Source organism: Impatiens glandulifera, chromosome 1 (assembly GCF_907164915.1).
Source record: "Impatiens glandulifera chromosome 1, dImpGla2.1, whole genome shotgun sequence".
In the NCBI taxonomy this organism is placed as follows: domain Eukaryota; kingdom Viridiplantae; phylum Streptophyta; class Magnoliopsida; order Ericales; family Balsaminaceae; genus Impatiens; species Impatiens glandulifera.
In genome coordinates this window covers 79,671,432-79,691,333 of record NC_061862.1, presented here as the reverse complement: position 1 = coordinate 79,691,333, position 19,902 = coordinate 79,671,432, and the positions used below count along the sequence as shown (strand labels likewise).

Here is a 19,902-nt window from a genome sequence, read left to right as displayed (position 1 = left end):
AAATTAATTGAGGTTTCGTGGGTATAATTAATTAGTACTGTACGCATGTTTTTTTGTTTCGTTTCTCCTTTTAGCATATGCCTTTTGAATTGACATGTGTCTTTTGAATTGGCCCGTACAGGTTTTAAATCGATACACTCGTGTATGTATCGATCTAATTGACTTTAGAGTCGCCACTTTAGTTTACTTCCCAAAGAAAATAAAGAAAACAATCAGAGATTCATTTTAAGAGTTCGGTGTTTGGTTACGTATTAAGAAAGGGCATACGACGCTGTCATATATGCCTATCTTTACAGACAGTCTCTACTCCTAAGTAATTGTCCAGTTAATGTTTGAAGGATTGTTACGTTTTCGTTCTGAGTTCAGAACTCTTTTTGCTTGTATGAGAAAATCTTAATCATTTTATATAGTGACTAATCCTATTCATGAGGTATTTGACAAGGATATAACAATAAAAAGCATGTAACACGATTTCCGTGAGAGAACGAATGAGCGTAAGGGATGAAAATAAGAATTCAAATCAAGGATGGAAAGTTTATTCTTTTGAACAAAGGAGAGAAGAGAATGAACTAATCCAAGGTCCAAGTGTTTCCCCTTTTAAAATTTTAAAACTAAAGAAAACTCCGAGTACAACACGTTTAAACGAGTCATTTTCAAAAATAATTCTCAAGATTCCCAAAACTTCACATAATAGTAAAGAAATCGAGTTTGGAATTTTCAGAGTTATAGAACTCCGAATATGACACTTCAAGGATAAACATTTTTCCAAACGGGTCCCAAAAATTCAAAAAAAAAAAAAATGTTTCAAGGAAATAATAATTTTTTAATTTTTGGGAAATTTTGAAAGTGGTTTGGATTTTTGAATCCTCATTTTAAAGTTGTTTGTTAAAGCTGGAAAACAAACATGACCTTAAATTTATTTATTTATTAGTTTTTTAAAGTTTTAAATTAAAATAAAAGGAAAAAAAACCCAGGGGCCCAATTGAAAGGAGGGAAGGAGTTCAGGGACTACTATAATTTCGAATTAATAAATTAATTCGAAATTAAAGTTTTTAGGTTATTTTAAAAATAAAAGAAGCCCAAGGGTTTCTTTGCAACTTCGACAGAAATTGGAGGAAATAAATATAACAGAATTAGAAAGAAAAAAGTCTTCCGGCTCTCCGCCCGTCTCCGGCGACTCCTCCGACGATGGCGATTTCCGGCAACAACAACGACCTCTGAAGCAATGCGTCGCCTGAGTGCCCAATACGACGCATCTCCACGGAGTTGTTCATCTTCATCGCCGCCTATCCGATTCCTCAATCACCGAAGAACAGAATCAAGATTATTTCCCCAAATCTTAGGGTATTCGAATGGGCGTCGTCCCTCTGGATCGCGAAGTCCCCAGCCGCGACGGTTCGTCTCGTCGCCTGGAACTCTTCTGCACTTTGGAGCTACGCTTACACTACTCACACAATCGAAGAGCACCTTAAAGAGCTCGACTGAAGAAAACAGTCTTTCTTTTGTCGAATACTTCGATTTCTCAATTTCAGCAGACGTGGACTGGAATCCTAAAACAGAAAGCACTCTAATCCTAATATAAATCCAAGCTAAGCTATTCTTATTCAATGCAGCTAACAACAGATAATGTTTAACCAATACAGTATATTCATTCATTGCAGCAGCAGGTAATCTTATCAACTAATGAATTTAATCGGAACTTTCAATAAGTAAATGGCATCTGTGTACAGAACCACCGATGCCTCAATCAAGTTGTAACAAGCTACATTGAATTGGCGACTCACCTGAATGAAGAAAGCAGGCAGACGAAAAGGAAGAACTGAATTCGGGTAGACGTTTCTGCTGTTCCTCTTGTTTTTTCTCCTCCTCTGATGCGATCCTCTTCCTCAAATACTTACTATCCAAGTACTTCTATTGCTCCCACGCCACAAGCAAGGCTGGAAATCAAGGACGTCCATGAACGAATCTCTCTAGACATTCGTCGGTCGGTTAATCGCAGATCTATATTCTGAACGGAGCTCGGCCCTTCATTAAAGTCAGGTCCAAATATGGTAAAACTTAGCTTATAAGTCCATCTGTACTCTCTATCAACAGTCTAGCCAGATGAAGAAAAAAAGTCCAAATGAAGGAAAAAGTTTGGTCAATTCCATCTGCCCAAACACTATACATCATTCATTAGAACCGGCTCAGTATTTGTTTCAAATATAAAGACAAAAAAAACTGACCCCCCATGATGGGCATTAGGAAATACTGATTTCAGGACATGAATTGTATCGGTCTTCTTTGTAAAATTCTTTATATCAATAACACCTTTCAGCTGTTGGAGTGCAATAGTAATTGAAACTCCCTCCATGAAAGCCAACAATGGCAGCATGATGAGAAAGAAAGTCAAGTCAAGAACCCAACCTAGATTCAGAAGTAAAAAAAAATTAAAAAGGGTTTGGTTCGGTTTGGTTCTATAAGAAGAAGAGCTTATCTAAAGAAGCCAAGTGTTGCTTTTCTTAATAATATATTTTTCTCTCCTTGCTACATTAATAGACTTATTTTTCAATCATTAGATTCTTTGTGGATAAGACTTTTAAGTTATTAACTATTTATTCTACTAATCTTATTTAAATAAATAAAAAAAATGTATTATTTTAATTATTTATCTTCATTTACTTAATATATTTTCTTTATGATTTATTTATTAAATTTTCAATTTATTTATTTTTATTTCAGTTAATAATTTACTTTTAATTTTATATTTATTAGATTAGTCATTATTTTAATTTTATTTATTTATTTATCTTTTCAAATTTTATAGTTTTTTAATAAATAATTTTATATATAAATTAATAATTCTATTTGTACTAATTATTTTACAATATATATAATTATATATTAAATATATATAATAACTTATTTTAAAATTAATTTACAGTATATTTAAATAAAAATAAATTAATATTATTATTTCTCTCCCTTCTATATTGATTTATTAAATTAACTTTATATAATTTTTTGTTTTGGTTAAAATATTTTTTTATGATACAACATTATAAATTTAACTCATTTTTTAATTTAATTTAATATTTTTTTTAAATAAATAATTATATATATGCATTAATAATTCTATTTGGATTAACTTTTTATAATATATAATTACATATTAAATTTGAAAAATATTTTTACCATAATATTTAATTAAAATTTTTAAATAATTTACTTACAAATTATCAGATGCATGCAGGTGGAGAATAAACTTTGTTATGTTTTTAGGGGAGAAAAATGGTTACATGAGAGTAGACCATTTTTATACATTATCTATATAATTAATTAAATTATTTATTTATTTTATTTATTATTCTTGTTATATATATATATATATATACTTGACAGTGTTATTAATAAGTATTCTTAAAAATTAAGATATGATGTTATATGTGAATGATTAAAGGCTTATTCAAATTGATAGAGTAAGTGTCAATGTATTTGGTAGGGTAAAAACTCTTATACTTACATTTTTTTAATTTATAATTTATATATCATGTTTAGAGTTAGAAAGAAAAGACATAAAAATCTTTATGAGTATCAAAATTATTTATGAAAACAAAAAGGTCATTTCAATGTTACATAAAAGTCATTACTTTACGTTGAGTTAGCATTAAAAATGTTACTTCTAATAATTTCTAATAATTTGACGTTGCACAAAAGCTAATGTTTTACGTTCAGCTAGCACTAAAAAGACTACTTCTAATAAAGTGGAAAAATTATTCTAAGAAATAAAGAAAATGAGGTAAAATACATGTCTATCAATTTTAAATTTCGATATTCTTAACTTTTCAATAAAATAATATAATTTTTATGTATGTTACTATAACTTTTTTTTATTGATTTTTGGGAAAACAGAACCATTTCATTAAAATCTCAAAGATGGGAGGGTCAGAAATCAAAACTAGAAAAACCCTAGTTATGATTAAGGATGACAATCAAAAGACTCTAAAAACTTATTATTAACATTCATACATTCTAAAAAAACAGAGATTACAAACAGAAAAGATTACATTCAAAACTAACCATCTCAACTTGGGATTTTCGCATGTCATCTATCTTCATTGAGAGGTCTTCTTCCCCTTCATCTTCCTCTTCCTCTAACGATAAAAGTATATTGTATTTAAGAGGATGATGAGTTTTGTTGTTTCTCATTTTGAATTCTCTCTTTGTACGAGCCCGTTCTGATTTGATAGAAAGAATTGTTTCTAAGAATTTTAGGGCTTTTATCTTTGTTATCTTCAACTTGAATTTTTGTATTTTTGTCTTCCTTATCTTCAACTTTAGACTCCACATCGATTTTGAAATCTTCTTTATCGGCTTTAGAATTCTCTGTTTCAGCTTTGAAATTCTGGGTGTTTTAATCTTGAGTTTCCTCAACAACAACTTGAAGTTTATCTTCCATTTTAGGCTCAATCTTTTACATTATAAAAAAATTTCTTTTACTCTTCACCTTAATTCTCTTTACTTTCTTTCGTTGCTTTCATTTTTCTCAGAATCCTTCTTTCTTTCTTTTATAAATGTTTGATCTTTGAGTTTAGCCTCCCTTGTTTCATTCTTTTTTTTCTGTTTCCTGAATTTTCTACTATTCTTCTTTAGTTTTATCACATTTATTGTGCAGAAAAGTGTTACAGAAAGCACATTTTTATCGATTTTACTATTATCTTCTAATGTGATTTTTTTCTTTATTTTACTATATTTTTATTTTTTAAAATGTGAATTTGATAAATAGGGAATGAATATTATAAATGCATTCAAAATGAGATAAAATATATATTTATGTATTATAAATTCTGACATATTTATTTTCTTTAATAAAATAATATAGCTTTAATTTATATGTATTTTTATTTTATTTTATTATAATTATTTAATTATGAATTTTTATTTATTTTATTATTAGTTTTTATTATATAATATTTATCAATTTAATTGAATATTTATTAAATGTTTTTTTTGAAATATCTGATCTTTATTATTAATTTTAAATTGAAATGATGTCTTTTAAAATTATAATATAAAATATCTATTGCACAATTTATTTGAGTCCTTACTATTAGTATAATTTTTATCTAGATTGAAAAAATCTTACCTAGTATAATTCATATCCCGTCTTATCAAAATTGAATTTTCTTTCCATACTAACTCCATACTTGAATATTCCCATTTTAATTTTTATAATCTGTTGGAGTCGTTATTGAAGCTTGCGAGTTTTAATAGGTGAATCATGATTACTGATTTAGGATGAAAGTTAATTTTCTAAAATTGGGAAGAAACCAAACTTATTTTAGAAGAAACAAAACCAGGTATTCCCATTCTAATTTCTATCATTATAGTTACAGTTGGCGAGTTTCTAATATTTTACTCTCTCCTATGTTAAAAAAATATACGATACAAAGTTATTAATAAGTTAACATTGCTGCTGTTTTATTATTTTATTAACTTTCTTTTATGTAACATTATTTGAAAATTAATATTGCTTCAAGATGATAATATAATTATTTTTTTAAAATTAATAAAAAAAAGTAAAATGTGATTTCATTTAATTTTTTAGTAAAAAAAGGGACTTTTTAATAAACTCTTATATCATAGTATACAAAAAATACAAAATAGGTGATCAATTTTTGTACCACATATTTTATTTTTGACAAAAAATAATAAAAATAAGATAACTATAAACAGAATTAAAAAAAACAGTAACTATCAAAATTGAGTACATTATCATTATCATGTATTTAGTTTGATGTAAAAACATTGAACAAAATCTTTTGAAGTTTTCTCTACAATGTTTATAAAATTTATTATTTGTTAAAAAAAAAAGAAATTAAATTAAATTAAATTAAAATTATGCTTTCCACAATCTGTGTTTTTCCTCTTAAAATTAGAAAATTAGCATCATCCCTAACAAGTAACAAGCAGACCTCTTGATTAAAGTTTAGCAATCCTCTATTCACTTGAATCTTAAGCTACTTTAATGAGTCAATATTTATTGTTAATATGGTAAACTTGGATATTTGAATTCTTCAATGATGCTAACTTATCTTTTCCTGAACATTAAGTAAATTAGAGATTAATTAGCATATCCATTTGATACAAGTACAATAAGCAAAGAGCTAAGGGGAAGGGAAAATGACCAAAGGATCCAGATTAGCAATGAAATAAAATAAAGGGCAACTTTGTTTGCTTCTCTTCCAATCCATTGCGGTTTGCAAGTAAGGCTTCTTTGGATGTAGTCGCGGAAACACAAAAATGCACTTTTTTCAGTCAACTATCACAACAACCGCGTATAGGGAAACAAACAAGGCAAATAAACAATGAATAATACCAACACCCGAATTCAATTCAACACTTTTCATGGTCCTGCAAGGGGAGCACACCTGCGAACGGCATCTGCGACAGTGAGAAACACGTTCTCCTCCCCAATCAACTCTACAAATTTTGATAAATGCAGCTTCTCTGTCACAACAGGTCCAGGATTTGCTACAGCAAGCTGTTGTTTTTGTTTCAATTCAACACAAACAAACAATCAATCATAAGTGTATGTAACCACTCTTGTCATTTGAATTATCTTAATGGGTTAGCTTGTTTGATAGTATAGTGTTATTTGGAAATAAACTTGGTTTTAGAAGAAAAAATACATTGTTTGATGTAAAAATTAGGTTTTTTGGGGTAATTTGATATTTTGGTTGATGATTTGAAAGATGAAGAGATTGATTGAATAAAGGGTTATTTTTGGATTCATCAAACTAAGGCCCTAATTACCTTGATTTCTTTTTTATGCAGAGACTGGTGTAACGCTTCCAATCCGTGAATGCCACTAGTATCTATGTCGGTTACAGCTACAACATAACAAAACAAACATCAATTCCCGAAACAACAAATGTTTTCTTTAGGGTATAACGCGAAGAACAGCAGCAGCTCTTACGCGACATCTCGATTATCACATATTGAATTCTCTGGTCCTTATCTTTAATCAGTTCTTCCTCCTCAGTTAGCCACCTCAAAGTCCTAGAAAAAATTATTAACTCCCAATGTTTATATTATGAGATAAGAAAACAAACAAAAAACAATACTACCCGAATATACCTCTCACGGATATAGTTAGCATTTGAAAAATAGATCCCGGAATCAACCCTAACAATCAACAGCCCCGGAATCCTAGATGCATCTGGATACTGCAATACATTTCTGTATACCGAAGTTCTCGGAATATTCCCCAGCAAAGCAATCCGAGGCCTAGTCACTTGTAAAAGAATTTTCGCAAACGATATGCATACCTGTAGATAGTTTTTTCTGCATATTAAAATTCGCACTTCAAACAAACAAACAAACAAAAAACATTTGATCAAAAACATACAGAAATTAAGAGGCCAATCTCAACAGAAATGAAGACGACACCAAAGAAAGCTCCCATGCAGGCAAGGAAGTCGAACTTATCGATTTTCCAAATAAGTTTAATTGCATCGATGTCTATTAATCCAAGCACGGCATTAATAATGATGGACGCTAGAATTGCGTTCGGGGTGTACTTAAAAAGAGGTGTTATCACTTCCAAAGTCAACATAACCACCATCGACATCACAATATTCGACACTGCTGTATGGCATCCCGCGTAGTAATTCACAGCCGATCTCGAAAACGATCCTGCCAAACGAAATTAAAAAGAAAAGATCAATTGAAATGTGACGAATAAGTAGAATATTATTTTAGTTTTATTAATGATCGATCTTATATATCCTCAGATAATAATACCTGTTGTCACGTAGCAAGATGACATCGAGCCGATGATGTTCATGGTTCCTAACGCTACCATTTCTTTGTTCCCATCAATATGGTAGTCCTTCATTGCTGCAAATGTTCTAGCAATCGAAACAGCTTCCTATAAACCAACCACAATAACAAATCTTGTCAAGAACACTATACATCTTTCAACCAACAATAGACAACGCTTCAGAAAGAAATTTACCGTAAGTGCGATCAACCCTGCAATAACACCAATCCTGAAACCCACAAATAAATGTTTGCCAGAGAAGAAGATTTTCTGGACAGATGAAGGATTGATGCCCTGTGGGATATGACCCACCTAACAAAAGATGACAGCTAGTTACTAATAGTTTTCCTTTTGTTGGTTAATAATTGCATTCAATTTAGAGATTACTCACAATTTGGACACCTTTCTTATCCGCACGAAAACCATAAACACAAGCTGTCGATATGATAACTGAAATCAAAGGGGCAATTGCCGGAACCCAAAAGAGTTTCTTGTTCTTCTTTCCCTGAATAACCACCGCACCACCATGAGAAAAAGAAAAAAAAACATATAAAGCTTACTAAAAAGAAAGAAACCAAATCTTACAATGAACTTGGCGAGAAGAAGAAAAGCCAAGAACGATACACCTATTAGTATCGTCTCCCAATTCCACTGCCAAGAATAATTCAAAAAAATCAAAACTATCATTAGAACCGGCTCAATATTTGTTTCAAATATAAAGACAAAAAATCTTACCCCATGATGGGCATTATGAAATACTGATTTCAGGACATGAACTATATCCGTCTTTTTTGTAAAAACCTTTATACCAAAAAGACCTTTCAGCTGTTGGAGTGCAATAGTAATTGCAGCTCCTGCCATGAAGCCAACAATGGCAGCATGAGAAAGAAAGTCAATCAAGAAACCCAACCTGGATTCAGAAGGAAAAAAAAAATTAGATTTCAAAAAGGGTTTGGTTTGGTTTGGTTCAATAAGAAGAGCTTACCTAAAGAAACCAAGTGTTGCTTGGGTGATTCCCGCAAAGAATGTAGCTGTAAATGCAAGACTAAGGTAGTTGGCTTTGTCTTTAACTGGATCAATCTCCTTTTGCAGCAAGGTTCCAAGAAGTAGAGACACAACAGCAACTGGACCAATGGCAATATCTCTTGAGCTTCCCATGAATGCATAAACCAAAGGAGGAACAAAACTGCTGTCTGCAACCACCATCAACCGATTTTTTTTGTAAGAATCTCTCTAAATCTCAAATATAATCTTAAATCATCTGTTTCTGAAATTTCTTACAAAGGCCATATTGCACAGGAAGGTTTGCAAGCTTTGCATATCCAATATCCTGAGAAAAAAAAAATAATAATAATTCAGATTAAACAGACAATTTTTGCGGAAATAACAAATAGTGCATTTTTAAGCAACATCGTACCTGAGGAATACAAAGACTTGCAATGGTAAGTCCAGCTATGAAATCCCCTTTGAACTTGGTGAGATTGTAACCCCTTGCCCAATCTAGAAAAGGGAAAACAGATCTCAAGCCAAGAACAAACTTTCTCGAAGTTGATACATCCTTGAAAGAACGCAAAGGATCATCCGGGAAAAATGTTTCCTTGACAGTGGACTTGAATTCAGTAAAGAGACCCTGCTTTGGAGGCTCTTTGACTTTGTAAGAGTACGGAATTACCCCTGGCTCATCCCTGATTTGCTCGTCATTCCTTCCATTAACCATCTTCGAAGTAAACAAGAATGGCCACCTTTACCACCCCTATCAAAAACAAGAGAATAAAACAAATGAATGCATAGTTTTGTCAGTTAATGAGTAATGAAATAAAGTTAGCTGAACAAATACCAGTAAATGGAAAAGAAACTTTAGAAAAATGCTTAAAGATACAGAAATCTGAAGGCAAGCTTATATAGAAATCCAAAAAGTCAACTTGAATAAACAAATGTGCAAAAAAAAAAAGAATCAAGCCTCCATCCTGTTCTAAATTCTATTTCATACCTTATCCAAGAATTAAACTATATATATATATATTAGGGTTCCTATAAGTTATTTAGATCAATAAAAATTAACTTCCAGCTGCAATGTTGACTTTGCTTGCATCTTCTACGCCCTTTGCAGAATCTGAGAGGTACAATTGTGTAAACAACACATGACATCGACCGACACCTTTAATATATTAGGTATGAAAATGAAACAATCCTACATGCAATAATTAGCCTTTGATATCACTTACATCATATCAGATTAGACCTTCAATATGATGTTAACTGAAAGACTTACCTGTTTATACATTTTCTATATAGTTGAGGAACAAAATACTCATTGATAGTAAAAAACCCTTTCAGTTTTTAAAATCTGTTCTCTACAAAATGAAAGGCGGATTAGTTTCAAAAGATAAATTTCCATATTTAAAAAGAAGTGAGAATGTTTTCATTGATGCAAAGCCAACGCGAAAGTTGCATTAACCATGTGGAAAAATCAGACCATAACACTACAAGTCATGACATCTTTGGTATGAGTTAAGTTTTCATATTTATACTCAGCCAAATACGTACTCAAGCATTCAAATAAGCAAGAAAAATCCATGGGGCAAGAAAAAACAATATGAGAAAGACATGACAAACATCATTCTTCCCTCAATTCCCACTAAGAACGGTTCTGATTTTAAGGAGATGCATGACTCTGGGGTAATGTTAGCCACCTCGGTAATAAACCCGGGTCATAAAAAAACATCCTTCTTCCCTTTTTCATGTAAAATCCTAATCTTCTCAAATGAGACAAATGTGAATTCCTAATGAATGTTTTTCTTTCTTGCAAAGCAAGAAAGTAATGTGAATTACTGGATTAAAACTACTTAACCAAGTTATTATTTCATAATCACAAAAAAAGATAAATCTTCCTCGAGTGAATAACCCATGATTGCTACTAAATAAGAGTATTAATCAAATGCAAGTTGAAGATTCAGCACAATAACTGGAGTTTGATATGATCACTGCACTACTTACTTAGTTTAATGTTCTTAATCCTCTCCTAATCCAACTAATTTGGTTGTATCTACATACAGTGATCTCTTTCAAATAACTATCTGGCATGAACGTGGTTCGGTCAAACATGATGAATCTTTGTTTTACAACAGAACCAATACAAAAATGATCAAAGCTAAGACTCTTTCGTGGAATTGAAAAACAGCAATTAAAGATGGTAGTAGTTAATAAACATAAATGCAAATAAAGTAATATAGTTGAAACCTTGTTCTTTTAATAATCCCATATTTCGTTGTCAATGTGTGTATTTTTCTTCGCCTCTCAGCTGTAAACCTGATAAACTCAGCTGACCTAAGGGTGATATGCCAGGAAATCGTCCAGGTTCATTGAATCTGGAAAGAGCAGTCTTCCGAATATTTTATTCCATATTTCAGATCCTAATATACATTGATATAATGTATAAACCCTAGTTGGGTGATAATTGGGAAGATGGATTGCTTTTAGTGGGAAGCAACAAATTAATTTAGAGAGATAAGTCGAAGAAGAAGGTGTCGAATACGGAAAACGATGGCTGGTTGCAGACGTGGGTGTACAGGATGATGGCAAGTTCTTGGTCAAGGCTTATCCTTTCCAACATTTATATCTTTCAAACCTCTGTTAACATCTACTCTATCTATTGTTATTTCTCTCTAGCATCGTCTTCATCACTATGTATTGTTGTTTCTCTCTAGCATCATCTTCATCAATTATGTATGAAGTTGGTGATTAATCTTTTACATAATTTAAAAAAATAGACATTTTTAATAGTGACATAAATTCACATGTTTCTTTTAATTTTAAAAGTAATACTATTCACAATATTTTGAATATGTGAAGTTAATATTTTATGATTTATATAATTTATTTTATTTTAATTGTTTAATTTAGTTGTTTAATTTTAATTATATATATTATTTATAAAATTAAATAATTTATTATCTAAGAATCTGTGTAGTTTGAAAATAATAATATAAATATGAAAGTTTGAAAAAGAAGGAATGTGTGCAAAATAAATAGATTTAGAGTTGACATGTCATGTGACTAGTTGTGCTCATTATAATTCAGATTTGTTTGCAAATTTGTGCTCGTGTTGTGTTCGTGTCGTGTCGACTCGTGATTGTGTCATGATCGTGTTAATTTCTAATTGTGTCGTGCTTGTGTCGTGTCCAACCCATAACTTGAGTGAAATATTATCGTACTGTGTTATTACGTATCAATATCTTGTTGGATTGTGTTGACTTAACTCATTGTCCAACTACAGTACTCGAGGTCTAGTTATCCGAGAGTGCCTTGTACCATTGTCGATAATTCCATTTATCAATGAATATCAATCTCGATGCACCAAAATCATATATACTCCACGACATAATTTTCATCTAAGAGGATGTTTGTAGACTTTAAATCTTTATGAATGATGAGAATGGAAGCGGACGAATGTAAATATGATATAGCATTTGCGGTTTCTAATGCTATTCTCAAACGATTTTTCCAAGACATGAGTTGAGAGTTGGTCTTATCGTTTTTAGAAGGTACGAAATCATGTAGGGCTTCTGTTTGAGATGTACTCATAAACTAATAAGGGCACTTCGGTGTCCAAACAACATCCCGATAATTTTACTATGTGTTTTAGTGATGCATTTGTGATAAAATAATCACCTTATTTATGAATTCTTCGATTGGACCCTTTTTCTCGCTGGACATGAATTGTTCAAAGTGGCCAATTTGCATATTTTTTGACACTTTGACAGCGACGATAATTTTAGGAATAACACAATTATAAACCGTGCCAAAATTGCCCTCTCCTAGAATGTTAGCTTCGATGTATCAGTTGGTTCCTTCCTCTAATTCATGGACAATAAATATCTTTGCGGTTTCTCTAGTAGATGACCCTGTCTCGATGAAAGTTGATTTCGCAACATTAAGCCGTCATTTTGTTAAAAGAAAATTTCTCTCAATTTCATTAGATTTCTTTTTTTACCAAATGATGCACCAAAATCAATACCATGAAAAAATGATGCTATGTCAATTTCAATACATATATGCCACTCAAATATGTCTAATTAAGTTTAATTTAAAATAAACATTGTGTTAAGCTTAAAACTATAACTTAGCTTTCCGAGTTCTTGATAGCAAGAATCGGGTTCTTGATAGTTGGAACTGAGCATAGAATTCAATACTCAAGCGCAACTGATATAATGTGAGAAGAGAATTTGTGGTTAAAGAGAGAAGAAACCAAGGTGAGAAGATAATACTACTAGAATACTCCTAGTAGTCCAAGATAGAGATTCAAGACTGAGAGAATAACTTAGAGTAACAACTTTCACAAGCTTCAATTCATAACCCAAAAAGTGGGGTGGGCATCAACATTTATAGCGACTGAATTACCCAATAGTAGTTGGTTACAATTCTGTTACAACAACTTTTAGGGACTTAGTCAACAATCAGTTTTGTGAAAATAGAAAAACAGAATTAAAATATTATTATGCTATAAAAACAGAGTTCCCGACTGAGTCTCTAGCCCAAGTGTTCCATAGAACCATGGAGGGTGCACTTTCTTATTCGTGGATCGTAACATCATCTCCCCCATCAGAAGTTCGTCGACCCCGACAAAGAGAATGTTGTCTTGTTTGCCTCCTTGCTGCTAGCATCTCCGGGCATTGAATGCTTATTACTTCCGCATCTTCCCAAGTTTGGTCTTCTGTTTGGGCCTCATCCCAATTGATCAACAGCTGTTTTTTCATTTTCCTATGCACCATGATATCTTGTTCACCCACAATTTTGTCGGTTCTGTTTTGTTGTGTGCTAAGTTGGGGAATATTTTCAATAGCAGCAGGGGTTCCTTGGAATGATTTTAATTGTGAGACATGGAAGACATTGTGTATCCTGGTATCGGTCCCAAGTTCCAGCTTGTAAGCAACTTCCCCAATCCTTTCCAACACTTCAAATGGCCCAAAATACTTTGGTGAGAGCTTGTGGAATAACTTCTGGACTGAGCGTTGTCTATATGGCTGTAACTTCACCAATGCCCAACTACCCACTTGCAATGTGACATCTTTTCTCTTCTTGTCCTGTTGCTGCTTCATACGATTCTGGGCTCTTTTCAAATAGAATTTTATGAGTTGGAGTGAGGCTTCCCTGACTGTTAGTGATACATCCACTTCTTTCACTCTCGAGTCTCCTACTACATACAGTGTGTGGACCGGAGGGGGGTATCCATATATTGCTTCGAAAGGTGTTGTTTGTATTGCTGTATAGAAATTAGTATTATACCAACATTCAGCCAAGGGAAACCAGTGTACCCAATCTTTCGAAGTTTGGCCAGCCATGCAGCGTAGATAAGTGACCAAGCATTTGTTGACTATCTCGGTCTGGCCATCCGTCTGGGGGTGATAGGCTGAGGATAAAGCTTGTTTTACTACTTGTATACTTAAGAATTCCCGCCAGAAGGTGCTTAAGAAAACTTTGTCCCGATCACTGATGATGGTTATTGGCATTCCATGGAGCTTAGAAACGTTGTCCATAAATAATTCAGCTACTGTCCGGGCAGAAAAAGGGTGTTGCAGACTCAAAAAGTGGGCCATTTTCGATAGTCTGTCAACTACCATAAATATAACACTTTTACCTTTTGACTTAGGAAAGCTTTCAATGAAATCCATGGAGACCGATTCCCAAAATCGATTGGGAATTGCTAAGGGCTGAAGTAGACCTCTATATGCTGAGTTATCAGGTTTATTTTTTTTGCCAAACTTCATAGGTTCGGACAAATTCTCTAATATCTTTAAGCATCCCTGGCCAAGAGTAAACAAGCTGCATTTTCTTCTAGGTGACCAGAGTCCCCAGATGTCCCCCTTTTGTTCCCAAGTGCATGGATGCAATTAAGGTATTTCTGAGATCGTTATTCTTTCCCACCACCAGCCAGTCCCTTTTTCTTAACATCCCTTGGTCATATGAGCATTCAGGGTGAGAATCAGCATTAGCAAGAATTTCACGAATGATTTTGGCTAAGTTGGGATCTTCTTCATAGCTTTCCTGAATTTGTTTTTGGACAGTAGTGTGATAGATCAAAATTCCTGCACATTGGACACCTGCTACCCGCCTGGATAAAGTATCGACCACCAAGTTTTCTTTTCCCCTTTTATATTGAACAACAAAATCGTATCCCACCAATTTGTAGAGTCATTTTTCTTGTTCCGGGGTTTGAACTCTTTGTTCTAGCAGGTATTTAAGAGCTTCACGATCCGTCTTCACAATAAATTTCTTGTATCTAAGGTAAGATCTCCACTTTTCCATCGCAAAGGTCAAGGCCATCAGTTCTTTTTCATACATGGATGATGGTAACTTCTCTAGTTCAATCGCCTTGCTTATGAATGAAATGGGTCGACCTTCTTGCATTAATACTGCCCCTATACCAACTCCGCTTGCACCGGTCTCTACTACAAAGGGAATATTGAAATTTGGAAGCGGTAGGACCGGAGGGGAAAGCATACGCTTCTTCAACAATAGGAATGCATCTTCAACTTCTTTATTCCATTCAAACCGACCATTTTTCAACAGGGTTGTGGGGGTCGTGCTATGGAGCCGTAGCCTTTTTTAAATCTTCTATAGTATCTGGTCAGACCAAGGAACCCTTTTAATTGCTTAGGAGATTCTGGAACTGGCCATGTGCTCATTGCTTCTAACTTTGCTAGATCCATGGCTACACCATTCTCGTCAAGGATATGGCCAAGATAGGAAATTTGCTTGCACCCAAAATTACATTTTCCCCTGTTAAGGAATAACTTGTTATGTTGCAATATTGAAAGTACATTATGTAGGTGCTGGATATGTTCCTTCCAGCTCGGGCTGTATACTAGGATGTCATCAAAAAAATACTAGCACGAACTTCCTTAGGATTGGTTTCAGGGTCGCGTTCATTAGACTTTGAAAGGAGGATGGTGCATTGGTTAGACCGAAGGGCATCACCAAAAACTCATACAGGCCTTCGTGAGTCCGAAATGTTCTTTTGTGGCAGTCACCTGAGTGCATCCTTATCTGGTGGAACTCTGAGAGCAAATCGAGCTTAGAAAAGAACCTGGACCCATGCAATTCTTCCATTAATTATTCAATGACCGGAATAAGAAATTTATCCTTAATGGTTGCTGAGTTCAGCCGCCTATAATCAATACACATTCTCCAGGATAAGTCTTTCTTTCGGACCAACACCACAAGGGCGGCAAAAGAGCTGTGGCTTCTCCTTATGACTCCCCTGTCCAGCATATCGTTGACCAAATGTTCAATTTTTGTCTTCTGTAGGGCAGGATATCGGTAAGGACGCTGGCATACAACTTCCGTGCCTTCCTTTAATGGGATATGGTGATCATGTTCCTTGGTGGGTGGTAAGTCCTCAGGCTGCTGGAATATTGGGCTGAAGTCATCTAGCATTTGCTGAAAGTCTTCAGGAATATCATCTGGCGCCCTTGTAGAGAGTGAAAAAAATTGTGCTTCGTTTTCACTTCTTATTTGGATCATGGAAGCAACATTGCCTTTCTTTAATAACTTCTCTAGGTGATCACCCTTCATTAAGTTGATTTGTGTATGGGGTATGCCTTGCAAGACCGTGGTTATCCCTTCTTTTTCAAAAGAGAGGGTTAATTTTTCGAAGTCCTATTTTGAAGGGCATAGAGTAATTAGTCATTCGATTCTCAGCACAATATCGTACCCTGTCATGGTCAATACCTTCATGTTTGTTTGATAAAACTTACCTTCCATAGACAATTTCAGATATTGGCAAAAGCTAGAGCATAGAATGTTAGAGCCGTCTACCACTCGGACCGATAGCACTTGGGTGGGAAGTATGTCATGGCTAATGTTCTTCATTATCCTGCTATTAATGAAGTTATGAGTGCTGCCTGTATCAATTAGGATCACAAACGGTAGGTTCCCAACTTTATCAAGAATTTGGAGCGTTTGAAAGGTTTTAGAACCCGTCAATGCATGTAAAGATATGTCTAGTTCTTCCGCTGCATCAAACTGCAAAGGAAAATCATCAAAGTCTACCTCCGGAGTAGGTTCTTGGAGACTTGGGGCGCCTTCTTGATCATTGGCCGAGACCATGAATAACTTTGATTTACACTTGTGGTTTGGTTGCCATTTTTCATCGCAAGTGTAGCATAGGCCCTTCTTTCTCTTTTCATCCATTGAGACTAGGTCTAATTGCTTAATATGGCCCTAGTTCGCACTCGAAGAGGACCCATATGATGAGCTCGGCTTGATGTATGGGGTTCTGTTTGTGCTTTGCCAACTTGGTTTGACGTTGCTCGGATTGGGCAGTAGTGGTGGCTCAGTGCTGTACAAGTTCCCACTGCTCATTAAGGACCGATACGTTGCTTCTTGGACGTTAGCCATGGCCATGGCTTCGTTTAGAGAATTCGGGAATCACAACATGATGTAGTTTACAATCTCCTCCCTCAGATCGGACAGGTAGCAATCTATTACGTAGTCCCTTGGCATATGATATAATTTTTGAGAGATTGACATGTACCGCAGATTATATTCTTGAACCAAACCAACCTGTTTAAATTAATCAGCTGCCTCATTGGAGTGTCGTGTATAGAGGGCCCAAATTGCGCCAAGAGGTCTCTCTTGAACACATACCATGACAATGCTTCCCTATGGTTGCGGTTCTGAACGTATGACCCGTACCAAATTCTTGCTTCGCCAGAAAAGTGAATGGGGGCGATTTCTAATTTAGTGGCATCCTTTGTCTTGTCCACCCTGAAGAATTGCTCGGCGGATATCAGCCAGCCCTCGACATCGAGTCCATCAAACCGAGGAAAGTCGACCTTGGTTAGCCGAGTGGGAGGAACATAGTGTTGGTCGCAGTTCTGGCTAGGGTGATGGGGACGATATGGAGGACCGTGGCAAGAAGGCTCATCATCATCATAGGGTCGGCGGGGAGATCTTGGCCCTTACCCGACGCACCTCTTTCAATTGCTGCAAGTCTTTCTTCAGTAATATTGAATCTTCCGTCCATGTTATTGCTTAGTTCGGCCATCTGCTGTTTAAGGGCAACATTCATAGCAGCCGATTCAGTCATGTGTTGGTGTAAAATGGCCTGCGTAGCTGCTGATTGTTGGGACAATCCTTCGATTAAGAACTTTAGCGCCTCCATTTCTGTCTACTGACAGGTTTCTAGCATTTGGAGAATCACCCAACTCTGATACCAATATGTTAAGCTTGAAACTATAACTTAGCTTTCCGAGTTCTTGATAGCAAGAATCGGGTTCTTGATGTTGAAACCGAGCATAGAATTCAATACTCAAGCGCAACAGATATACTATGAGAAGAGAATTCGAGGTTAAATAGAGAAGAAACCGAGGTGAGAAGAAAATACTACTAGAATACTCCTAATAGTCCAAGATAGAGGTTCAAGACCGAGAGAATAACTTAGAGTAACAACTTTCACAAGCTTCAATTCATAACCCAAAAAGTGGGGTGGGCATCAGCATTTATAGCGGCTGAATTACCCAATAGTAGTCGGTTACAATTCTATTACAACAACTTTTAGGGACTTAGTCAACAATCAGTTTTGTGGGAATAGAAAAACAGAATTAAAATATTATTATGCTATGAAAACAGAGTTCCCGACCGAGTCTCTAACGCAAGTGTTCTATAGGACCGTGGATGGTGCACTTTCTTATTCGTGGATCGTAACACATTATTTTCAAATGTTAATTATAACTTACCGAGAACAATTATAGCCACATGTGTTAAAGTCTTTGAACAATGAGTCCCACCTTTTTGGACAATAACAAGAAAATTATAGTGAGAATCATCTAAAATTAAATTAGTCAAAGTTTTGTGGGTACAATTAATTTGTTATTACCTTTACAACCATAACCATGACATGGGTTCTCATTGTATCGGTTAGAGTTGAACATTGTGCTTAAACAGTTGTATCGACTTAGACAATTCATGTTAAACTTCCAATCACGTCGTGCAGTGACGAAATACATTCTTTTCCATGTTATATTGTGTCTTAACTCGCTCAAAATATCTTGATACACGAGCTCATTCGTGTCGTCATAACTCGGGTCAACATGTTTATTTGTTCTGTGTTAACTTGTGTTTAAACTTTTGTGTCATTCATTAAACTAGTTAAATATGAAATTTTATAATTTTTAAAATTTTAGATAAATACCGCATTATAATTATTAAGAGATATTTTTGTTTATTATTATTTTATAATTTTTTAAAGTAAAGTCATGTTAAATAAAAGATAGAAAAATTATGACTTATTTTTATTCATATAATCTATTCTTTAAATATTTATATAATATATTTTATTTATATTATATAAGTTAATTTTTTATTTATTTTAATTGAAATAGGAAATATGAGTAGAAAATAAATAAATTTAGAGTTGATATGTCATGTGACAAGTTATGCTTATTTCAATTCAAATTCGTTTGTAGACTCGTACTCGTTTTGTGTTTGTGTCGTGCCCACTCGTGATTGTGTCATTAACGTGTTAATTTATAATCATTTTGTGATTATATAGTTTCGAACTTGTGTCGTGTCCAACTCACAACCCGAGTGAGATAATATCGTACCCATTGACCAACTCTAGTATCCGTCAAGACATTTGCATTTATAACCTTCTCCATTTTGAAAGTCCAACCATTCAATGTTTTGACAATTGCAAGCAAATGTTTGAGCATCTTTGGTCGTGTCATCGGACATTTTATTACTTATAGCCCATTCGAGCACGACCAATTGGTCCTCCTCATACGACATTTTCCTTGAGATGCTTACTAAAGAAATTGTAGAGGTTTGTATCCGCAATAAAAGCATAACTGTTAGGATTAAAGCCGAAAACTTTAAAATGATTGTAATAACTAAAAAATTTATTATTCAAAGACAGTGTAATAACTTAAACCGTCACACTTTCTATCTTGAACGTCAATGAGGTTGGCAGAGTAGGAAGTGTAGGCGTTGAAAAATATCGTGTCGTTTTGTTGGTTCACCATTTGACCATAAGTATCGCATCCAAAAAAATGTCAACTTGTTTTGGGTGGTTGATACAACGAATGAACCCGTGGTCA

At 34.1% G+C, this 19,902-nt stretch overlaps 1 protein-coding gene across 2 annotated transcripts; it reads right to left on the bottom strand.

The window, feature by feature from the left end:
• Positions 1–6,018: 6,018 nt before the first annotated feature.
• On the bottom strand, positions 6,019–11,484 carry LOC124919046 (sulfate transporter 1.3-like). 2 transcript variants are annotated; one of them, XM_047459162.1, is made up of 14 exons: positions 11,045–11,484; positions 9,222–9,557; positions 9,086–9,134; positions 8,790–8,997; positions 8,540–8,714; positions 8,390–8,455; positions 8,196–8,309; positions 8,000–8,116; positions 7,786–7,912; positions 7,391–7,677; positions 7,120–7,310; positions 6,959–7,041; positions 6,796–6,872; positions 6,019–6,523 (listed from the first exon to the last, which is right to left on the bottom strand). In XM_047459162.1, the coding sequence occupies exons 2-14, from the start codon at positions 9,519–9,521 to the stop codon at positions 6,386–6,388; spliced, it is 1,932 nt and encodes a 643-aa protein (XP_047315118.1). In that variant the 5' UTR covers positions 9,522–9,557; positions 11,045–11,484; the 3' UTR covers positions 6,019–6,385. The 2 variants fall into 2 exon arrangements, with proteins under 2 accessions (XP_047315118.1, XP_047315120.1); XM_047459164.1 differs by having other exon boundaries at positions 11,132–11,484.
• Positions 11,485–19,902: the final 8,418 nt, after the last annotated feature.

What these genes read in the sequence shown, in the direction of transcription:
- LOC124919046 (XM_047459162.1), bottom strand. Translation starts at nt 9,521, where the DNA reads ATGGTTAATGGAAGGAATGACGAGCAAATCAGGGATGAGCCAGGGGTA. An exon ending in ATAAGAAAGGTGTCCAAATT is followed by an intron (nt 8,117 to 8,195) that starts GTGAGTAATCTC and finishes ATCTTTTGTTAG; the next exon opens with GTGGGTCATATCCCACAGGG. An exon ending in GCTAACTATATCCGTGAGAG is followed by an intron (nt 7,042 to 7,119) that starts GTATATTCGGGT and finishes AATTTTTTCTAG; the next exon opens with GACTTTGAGGTGGCTAACTG.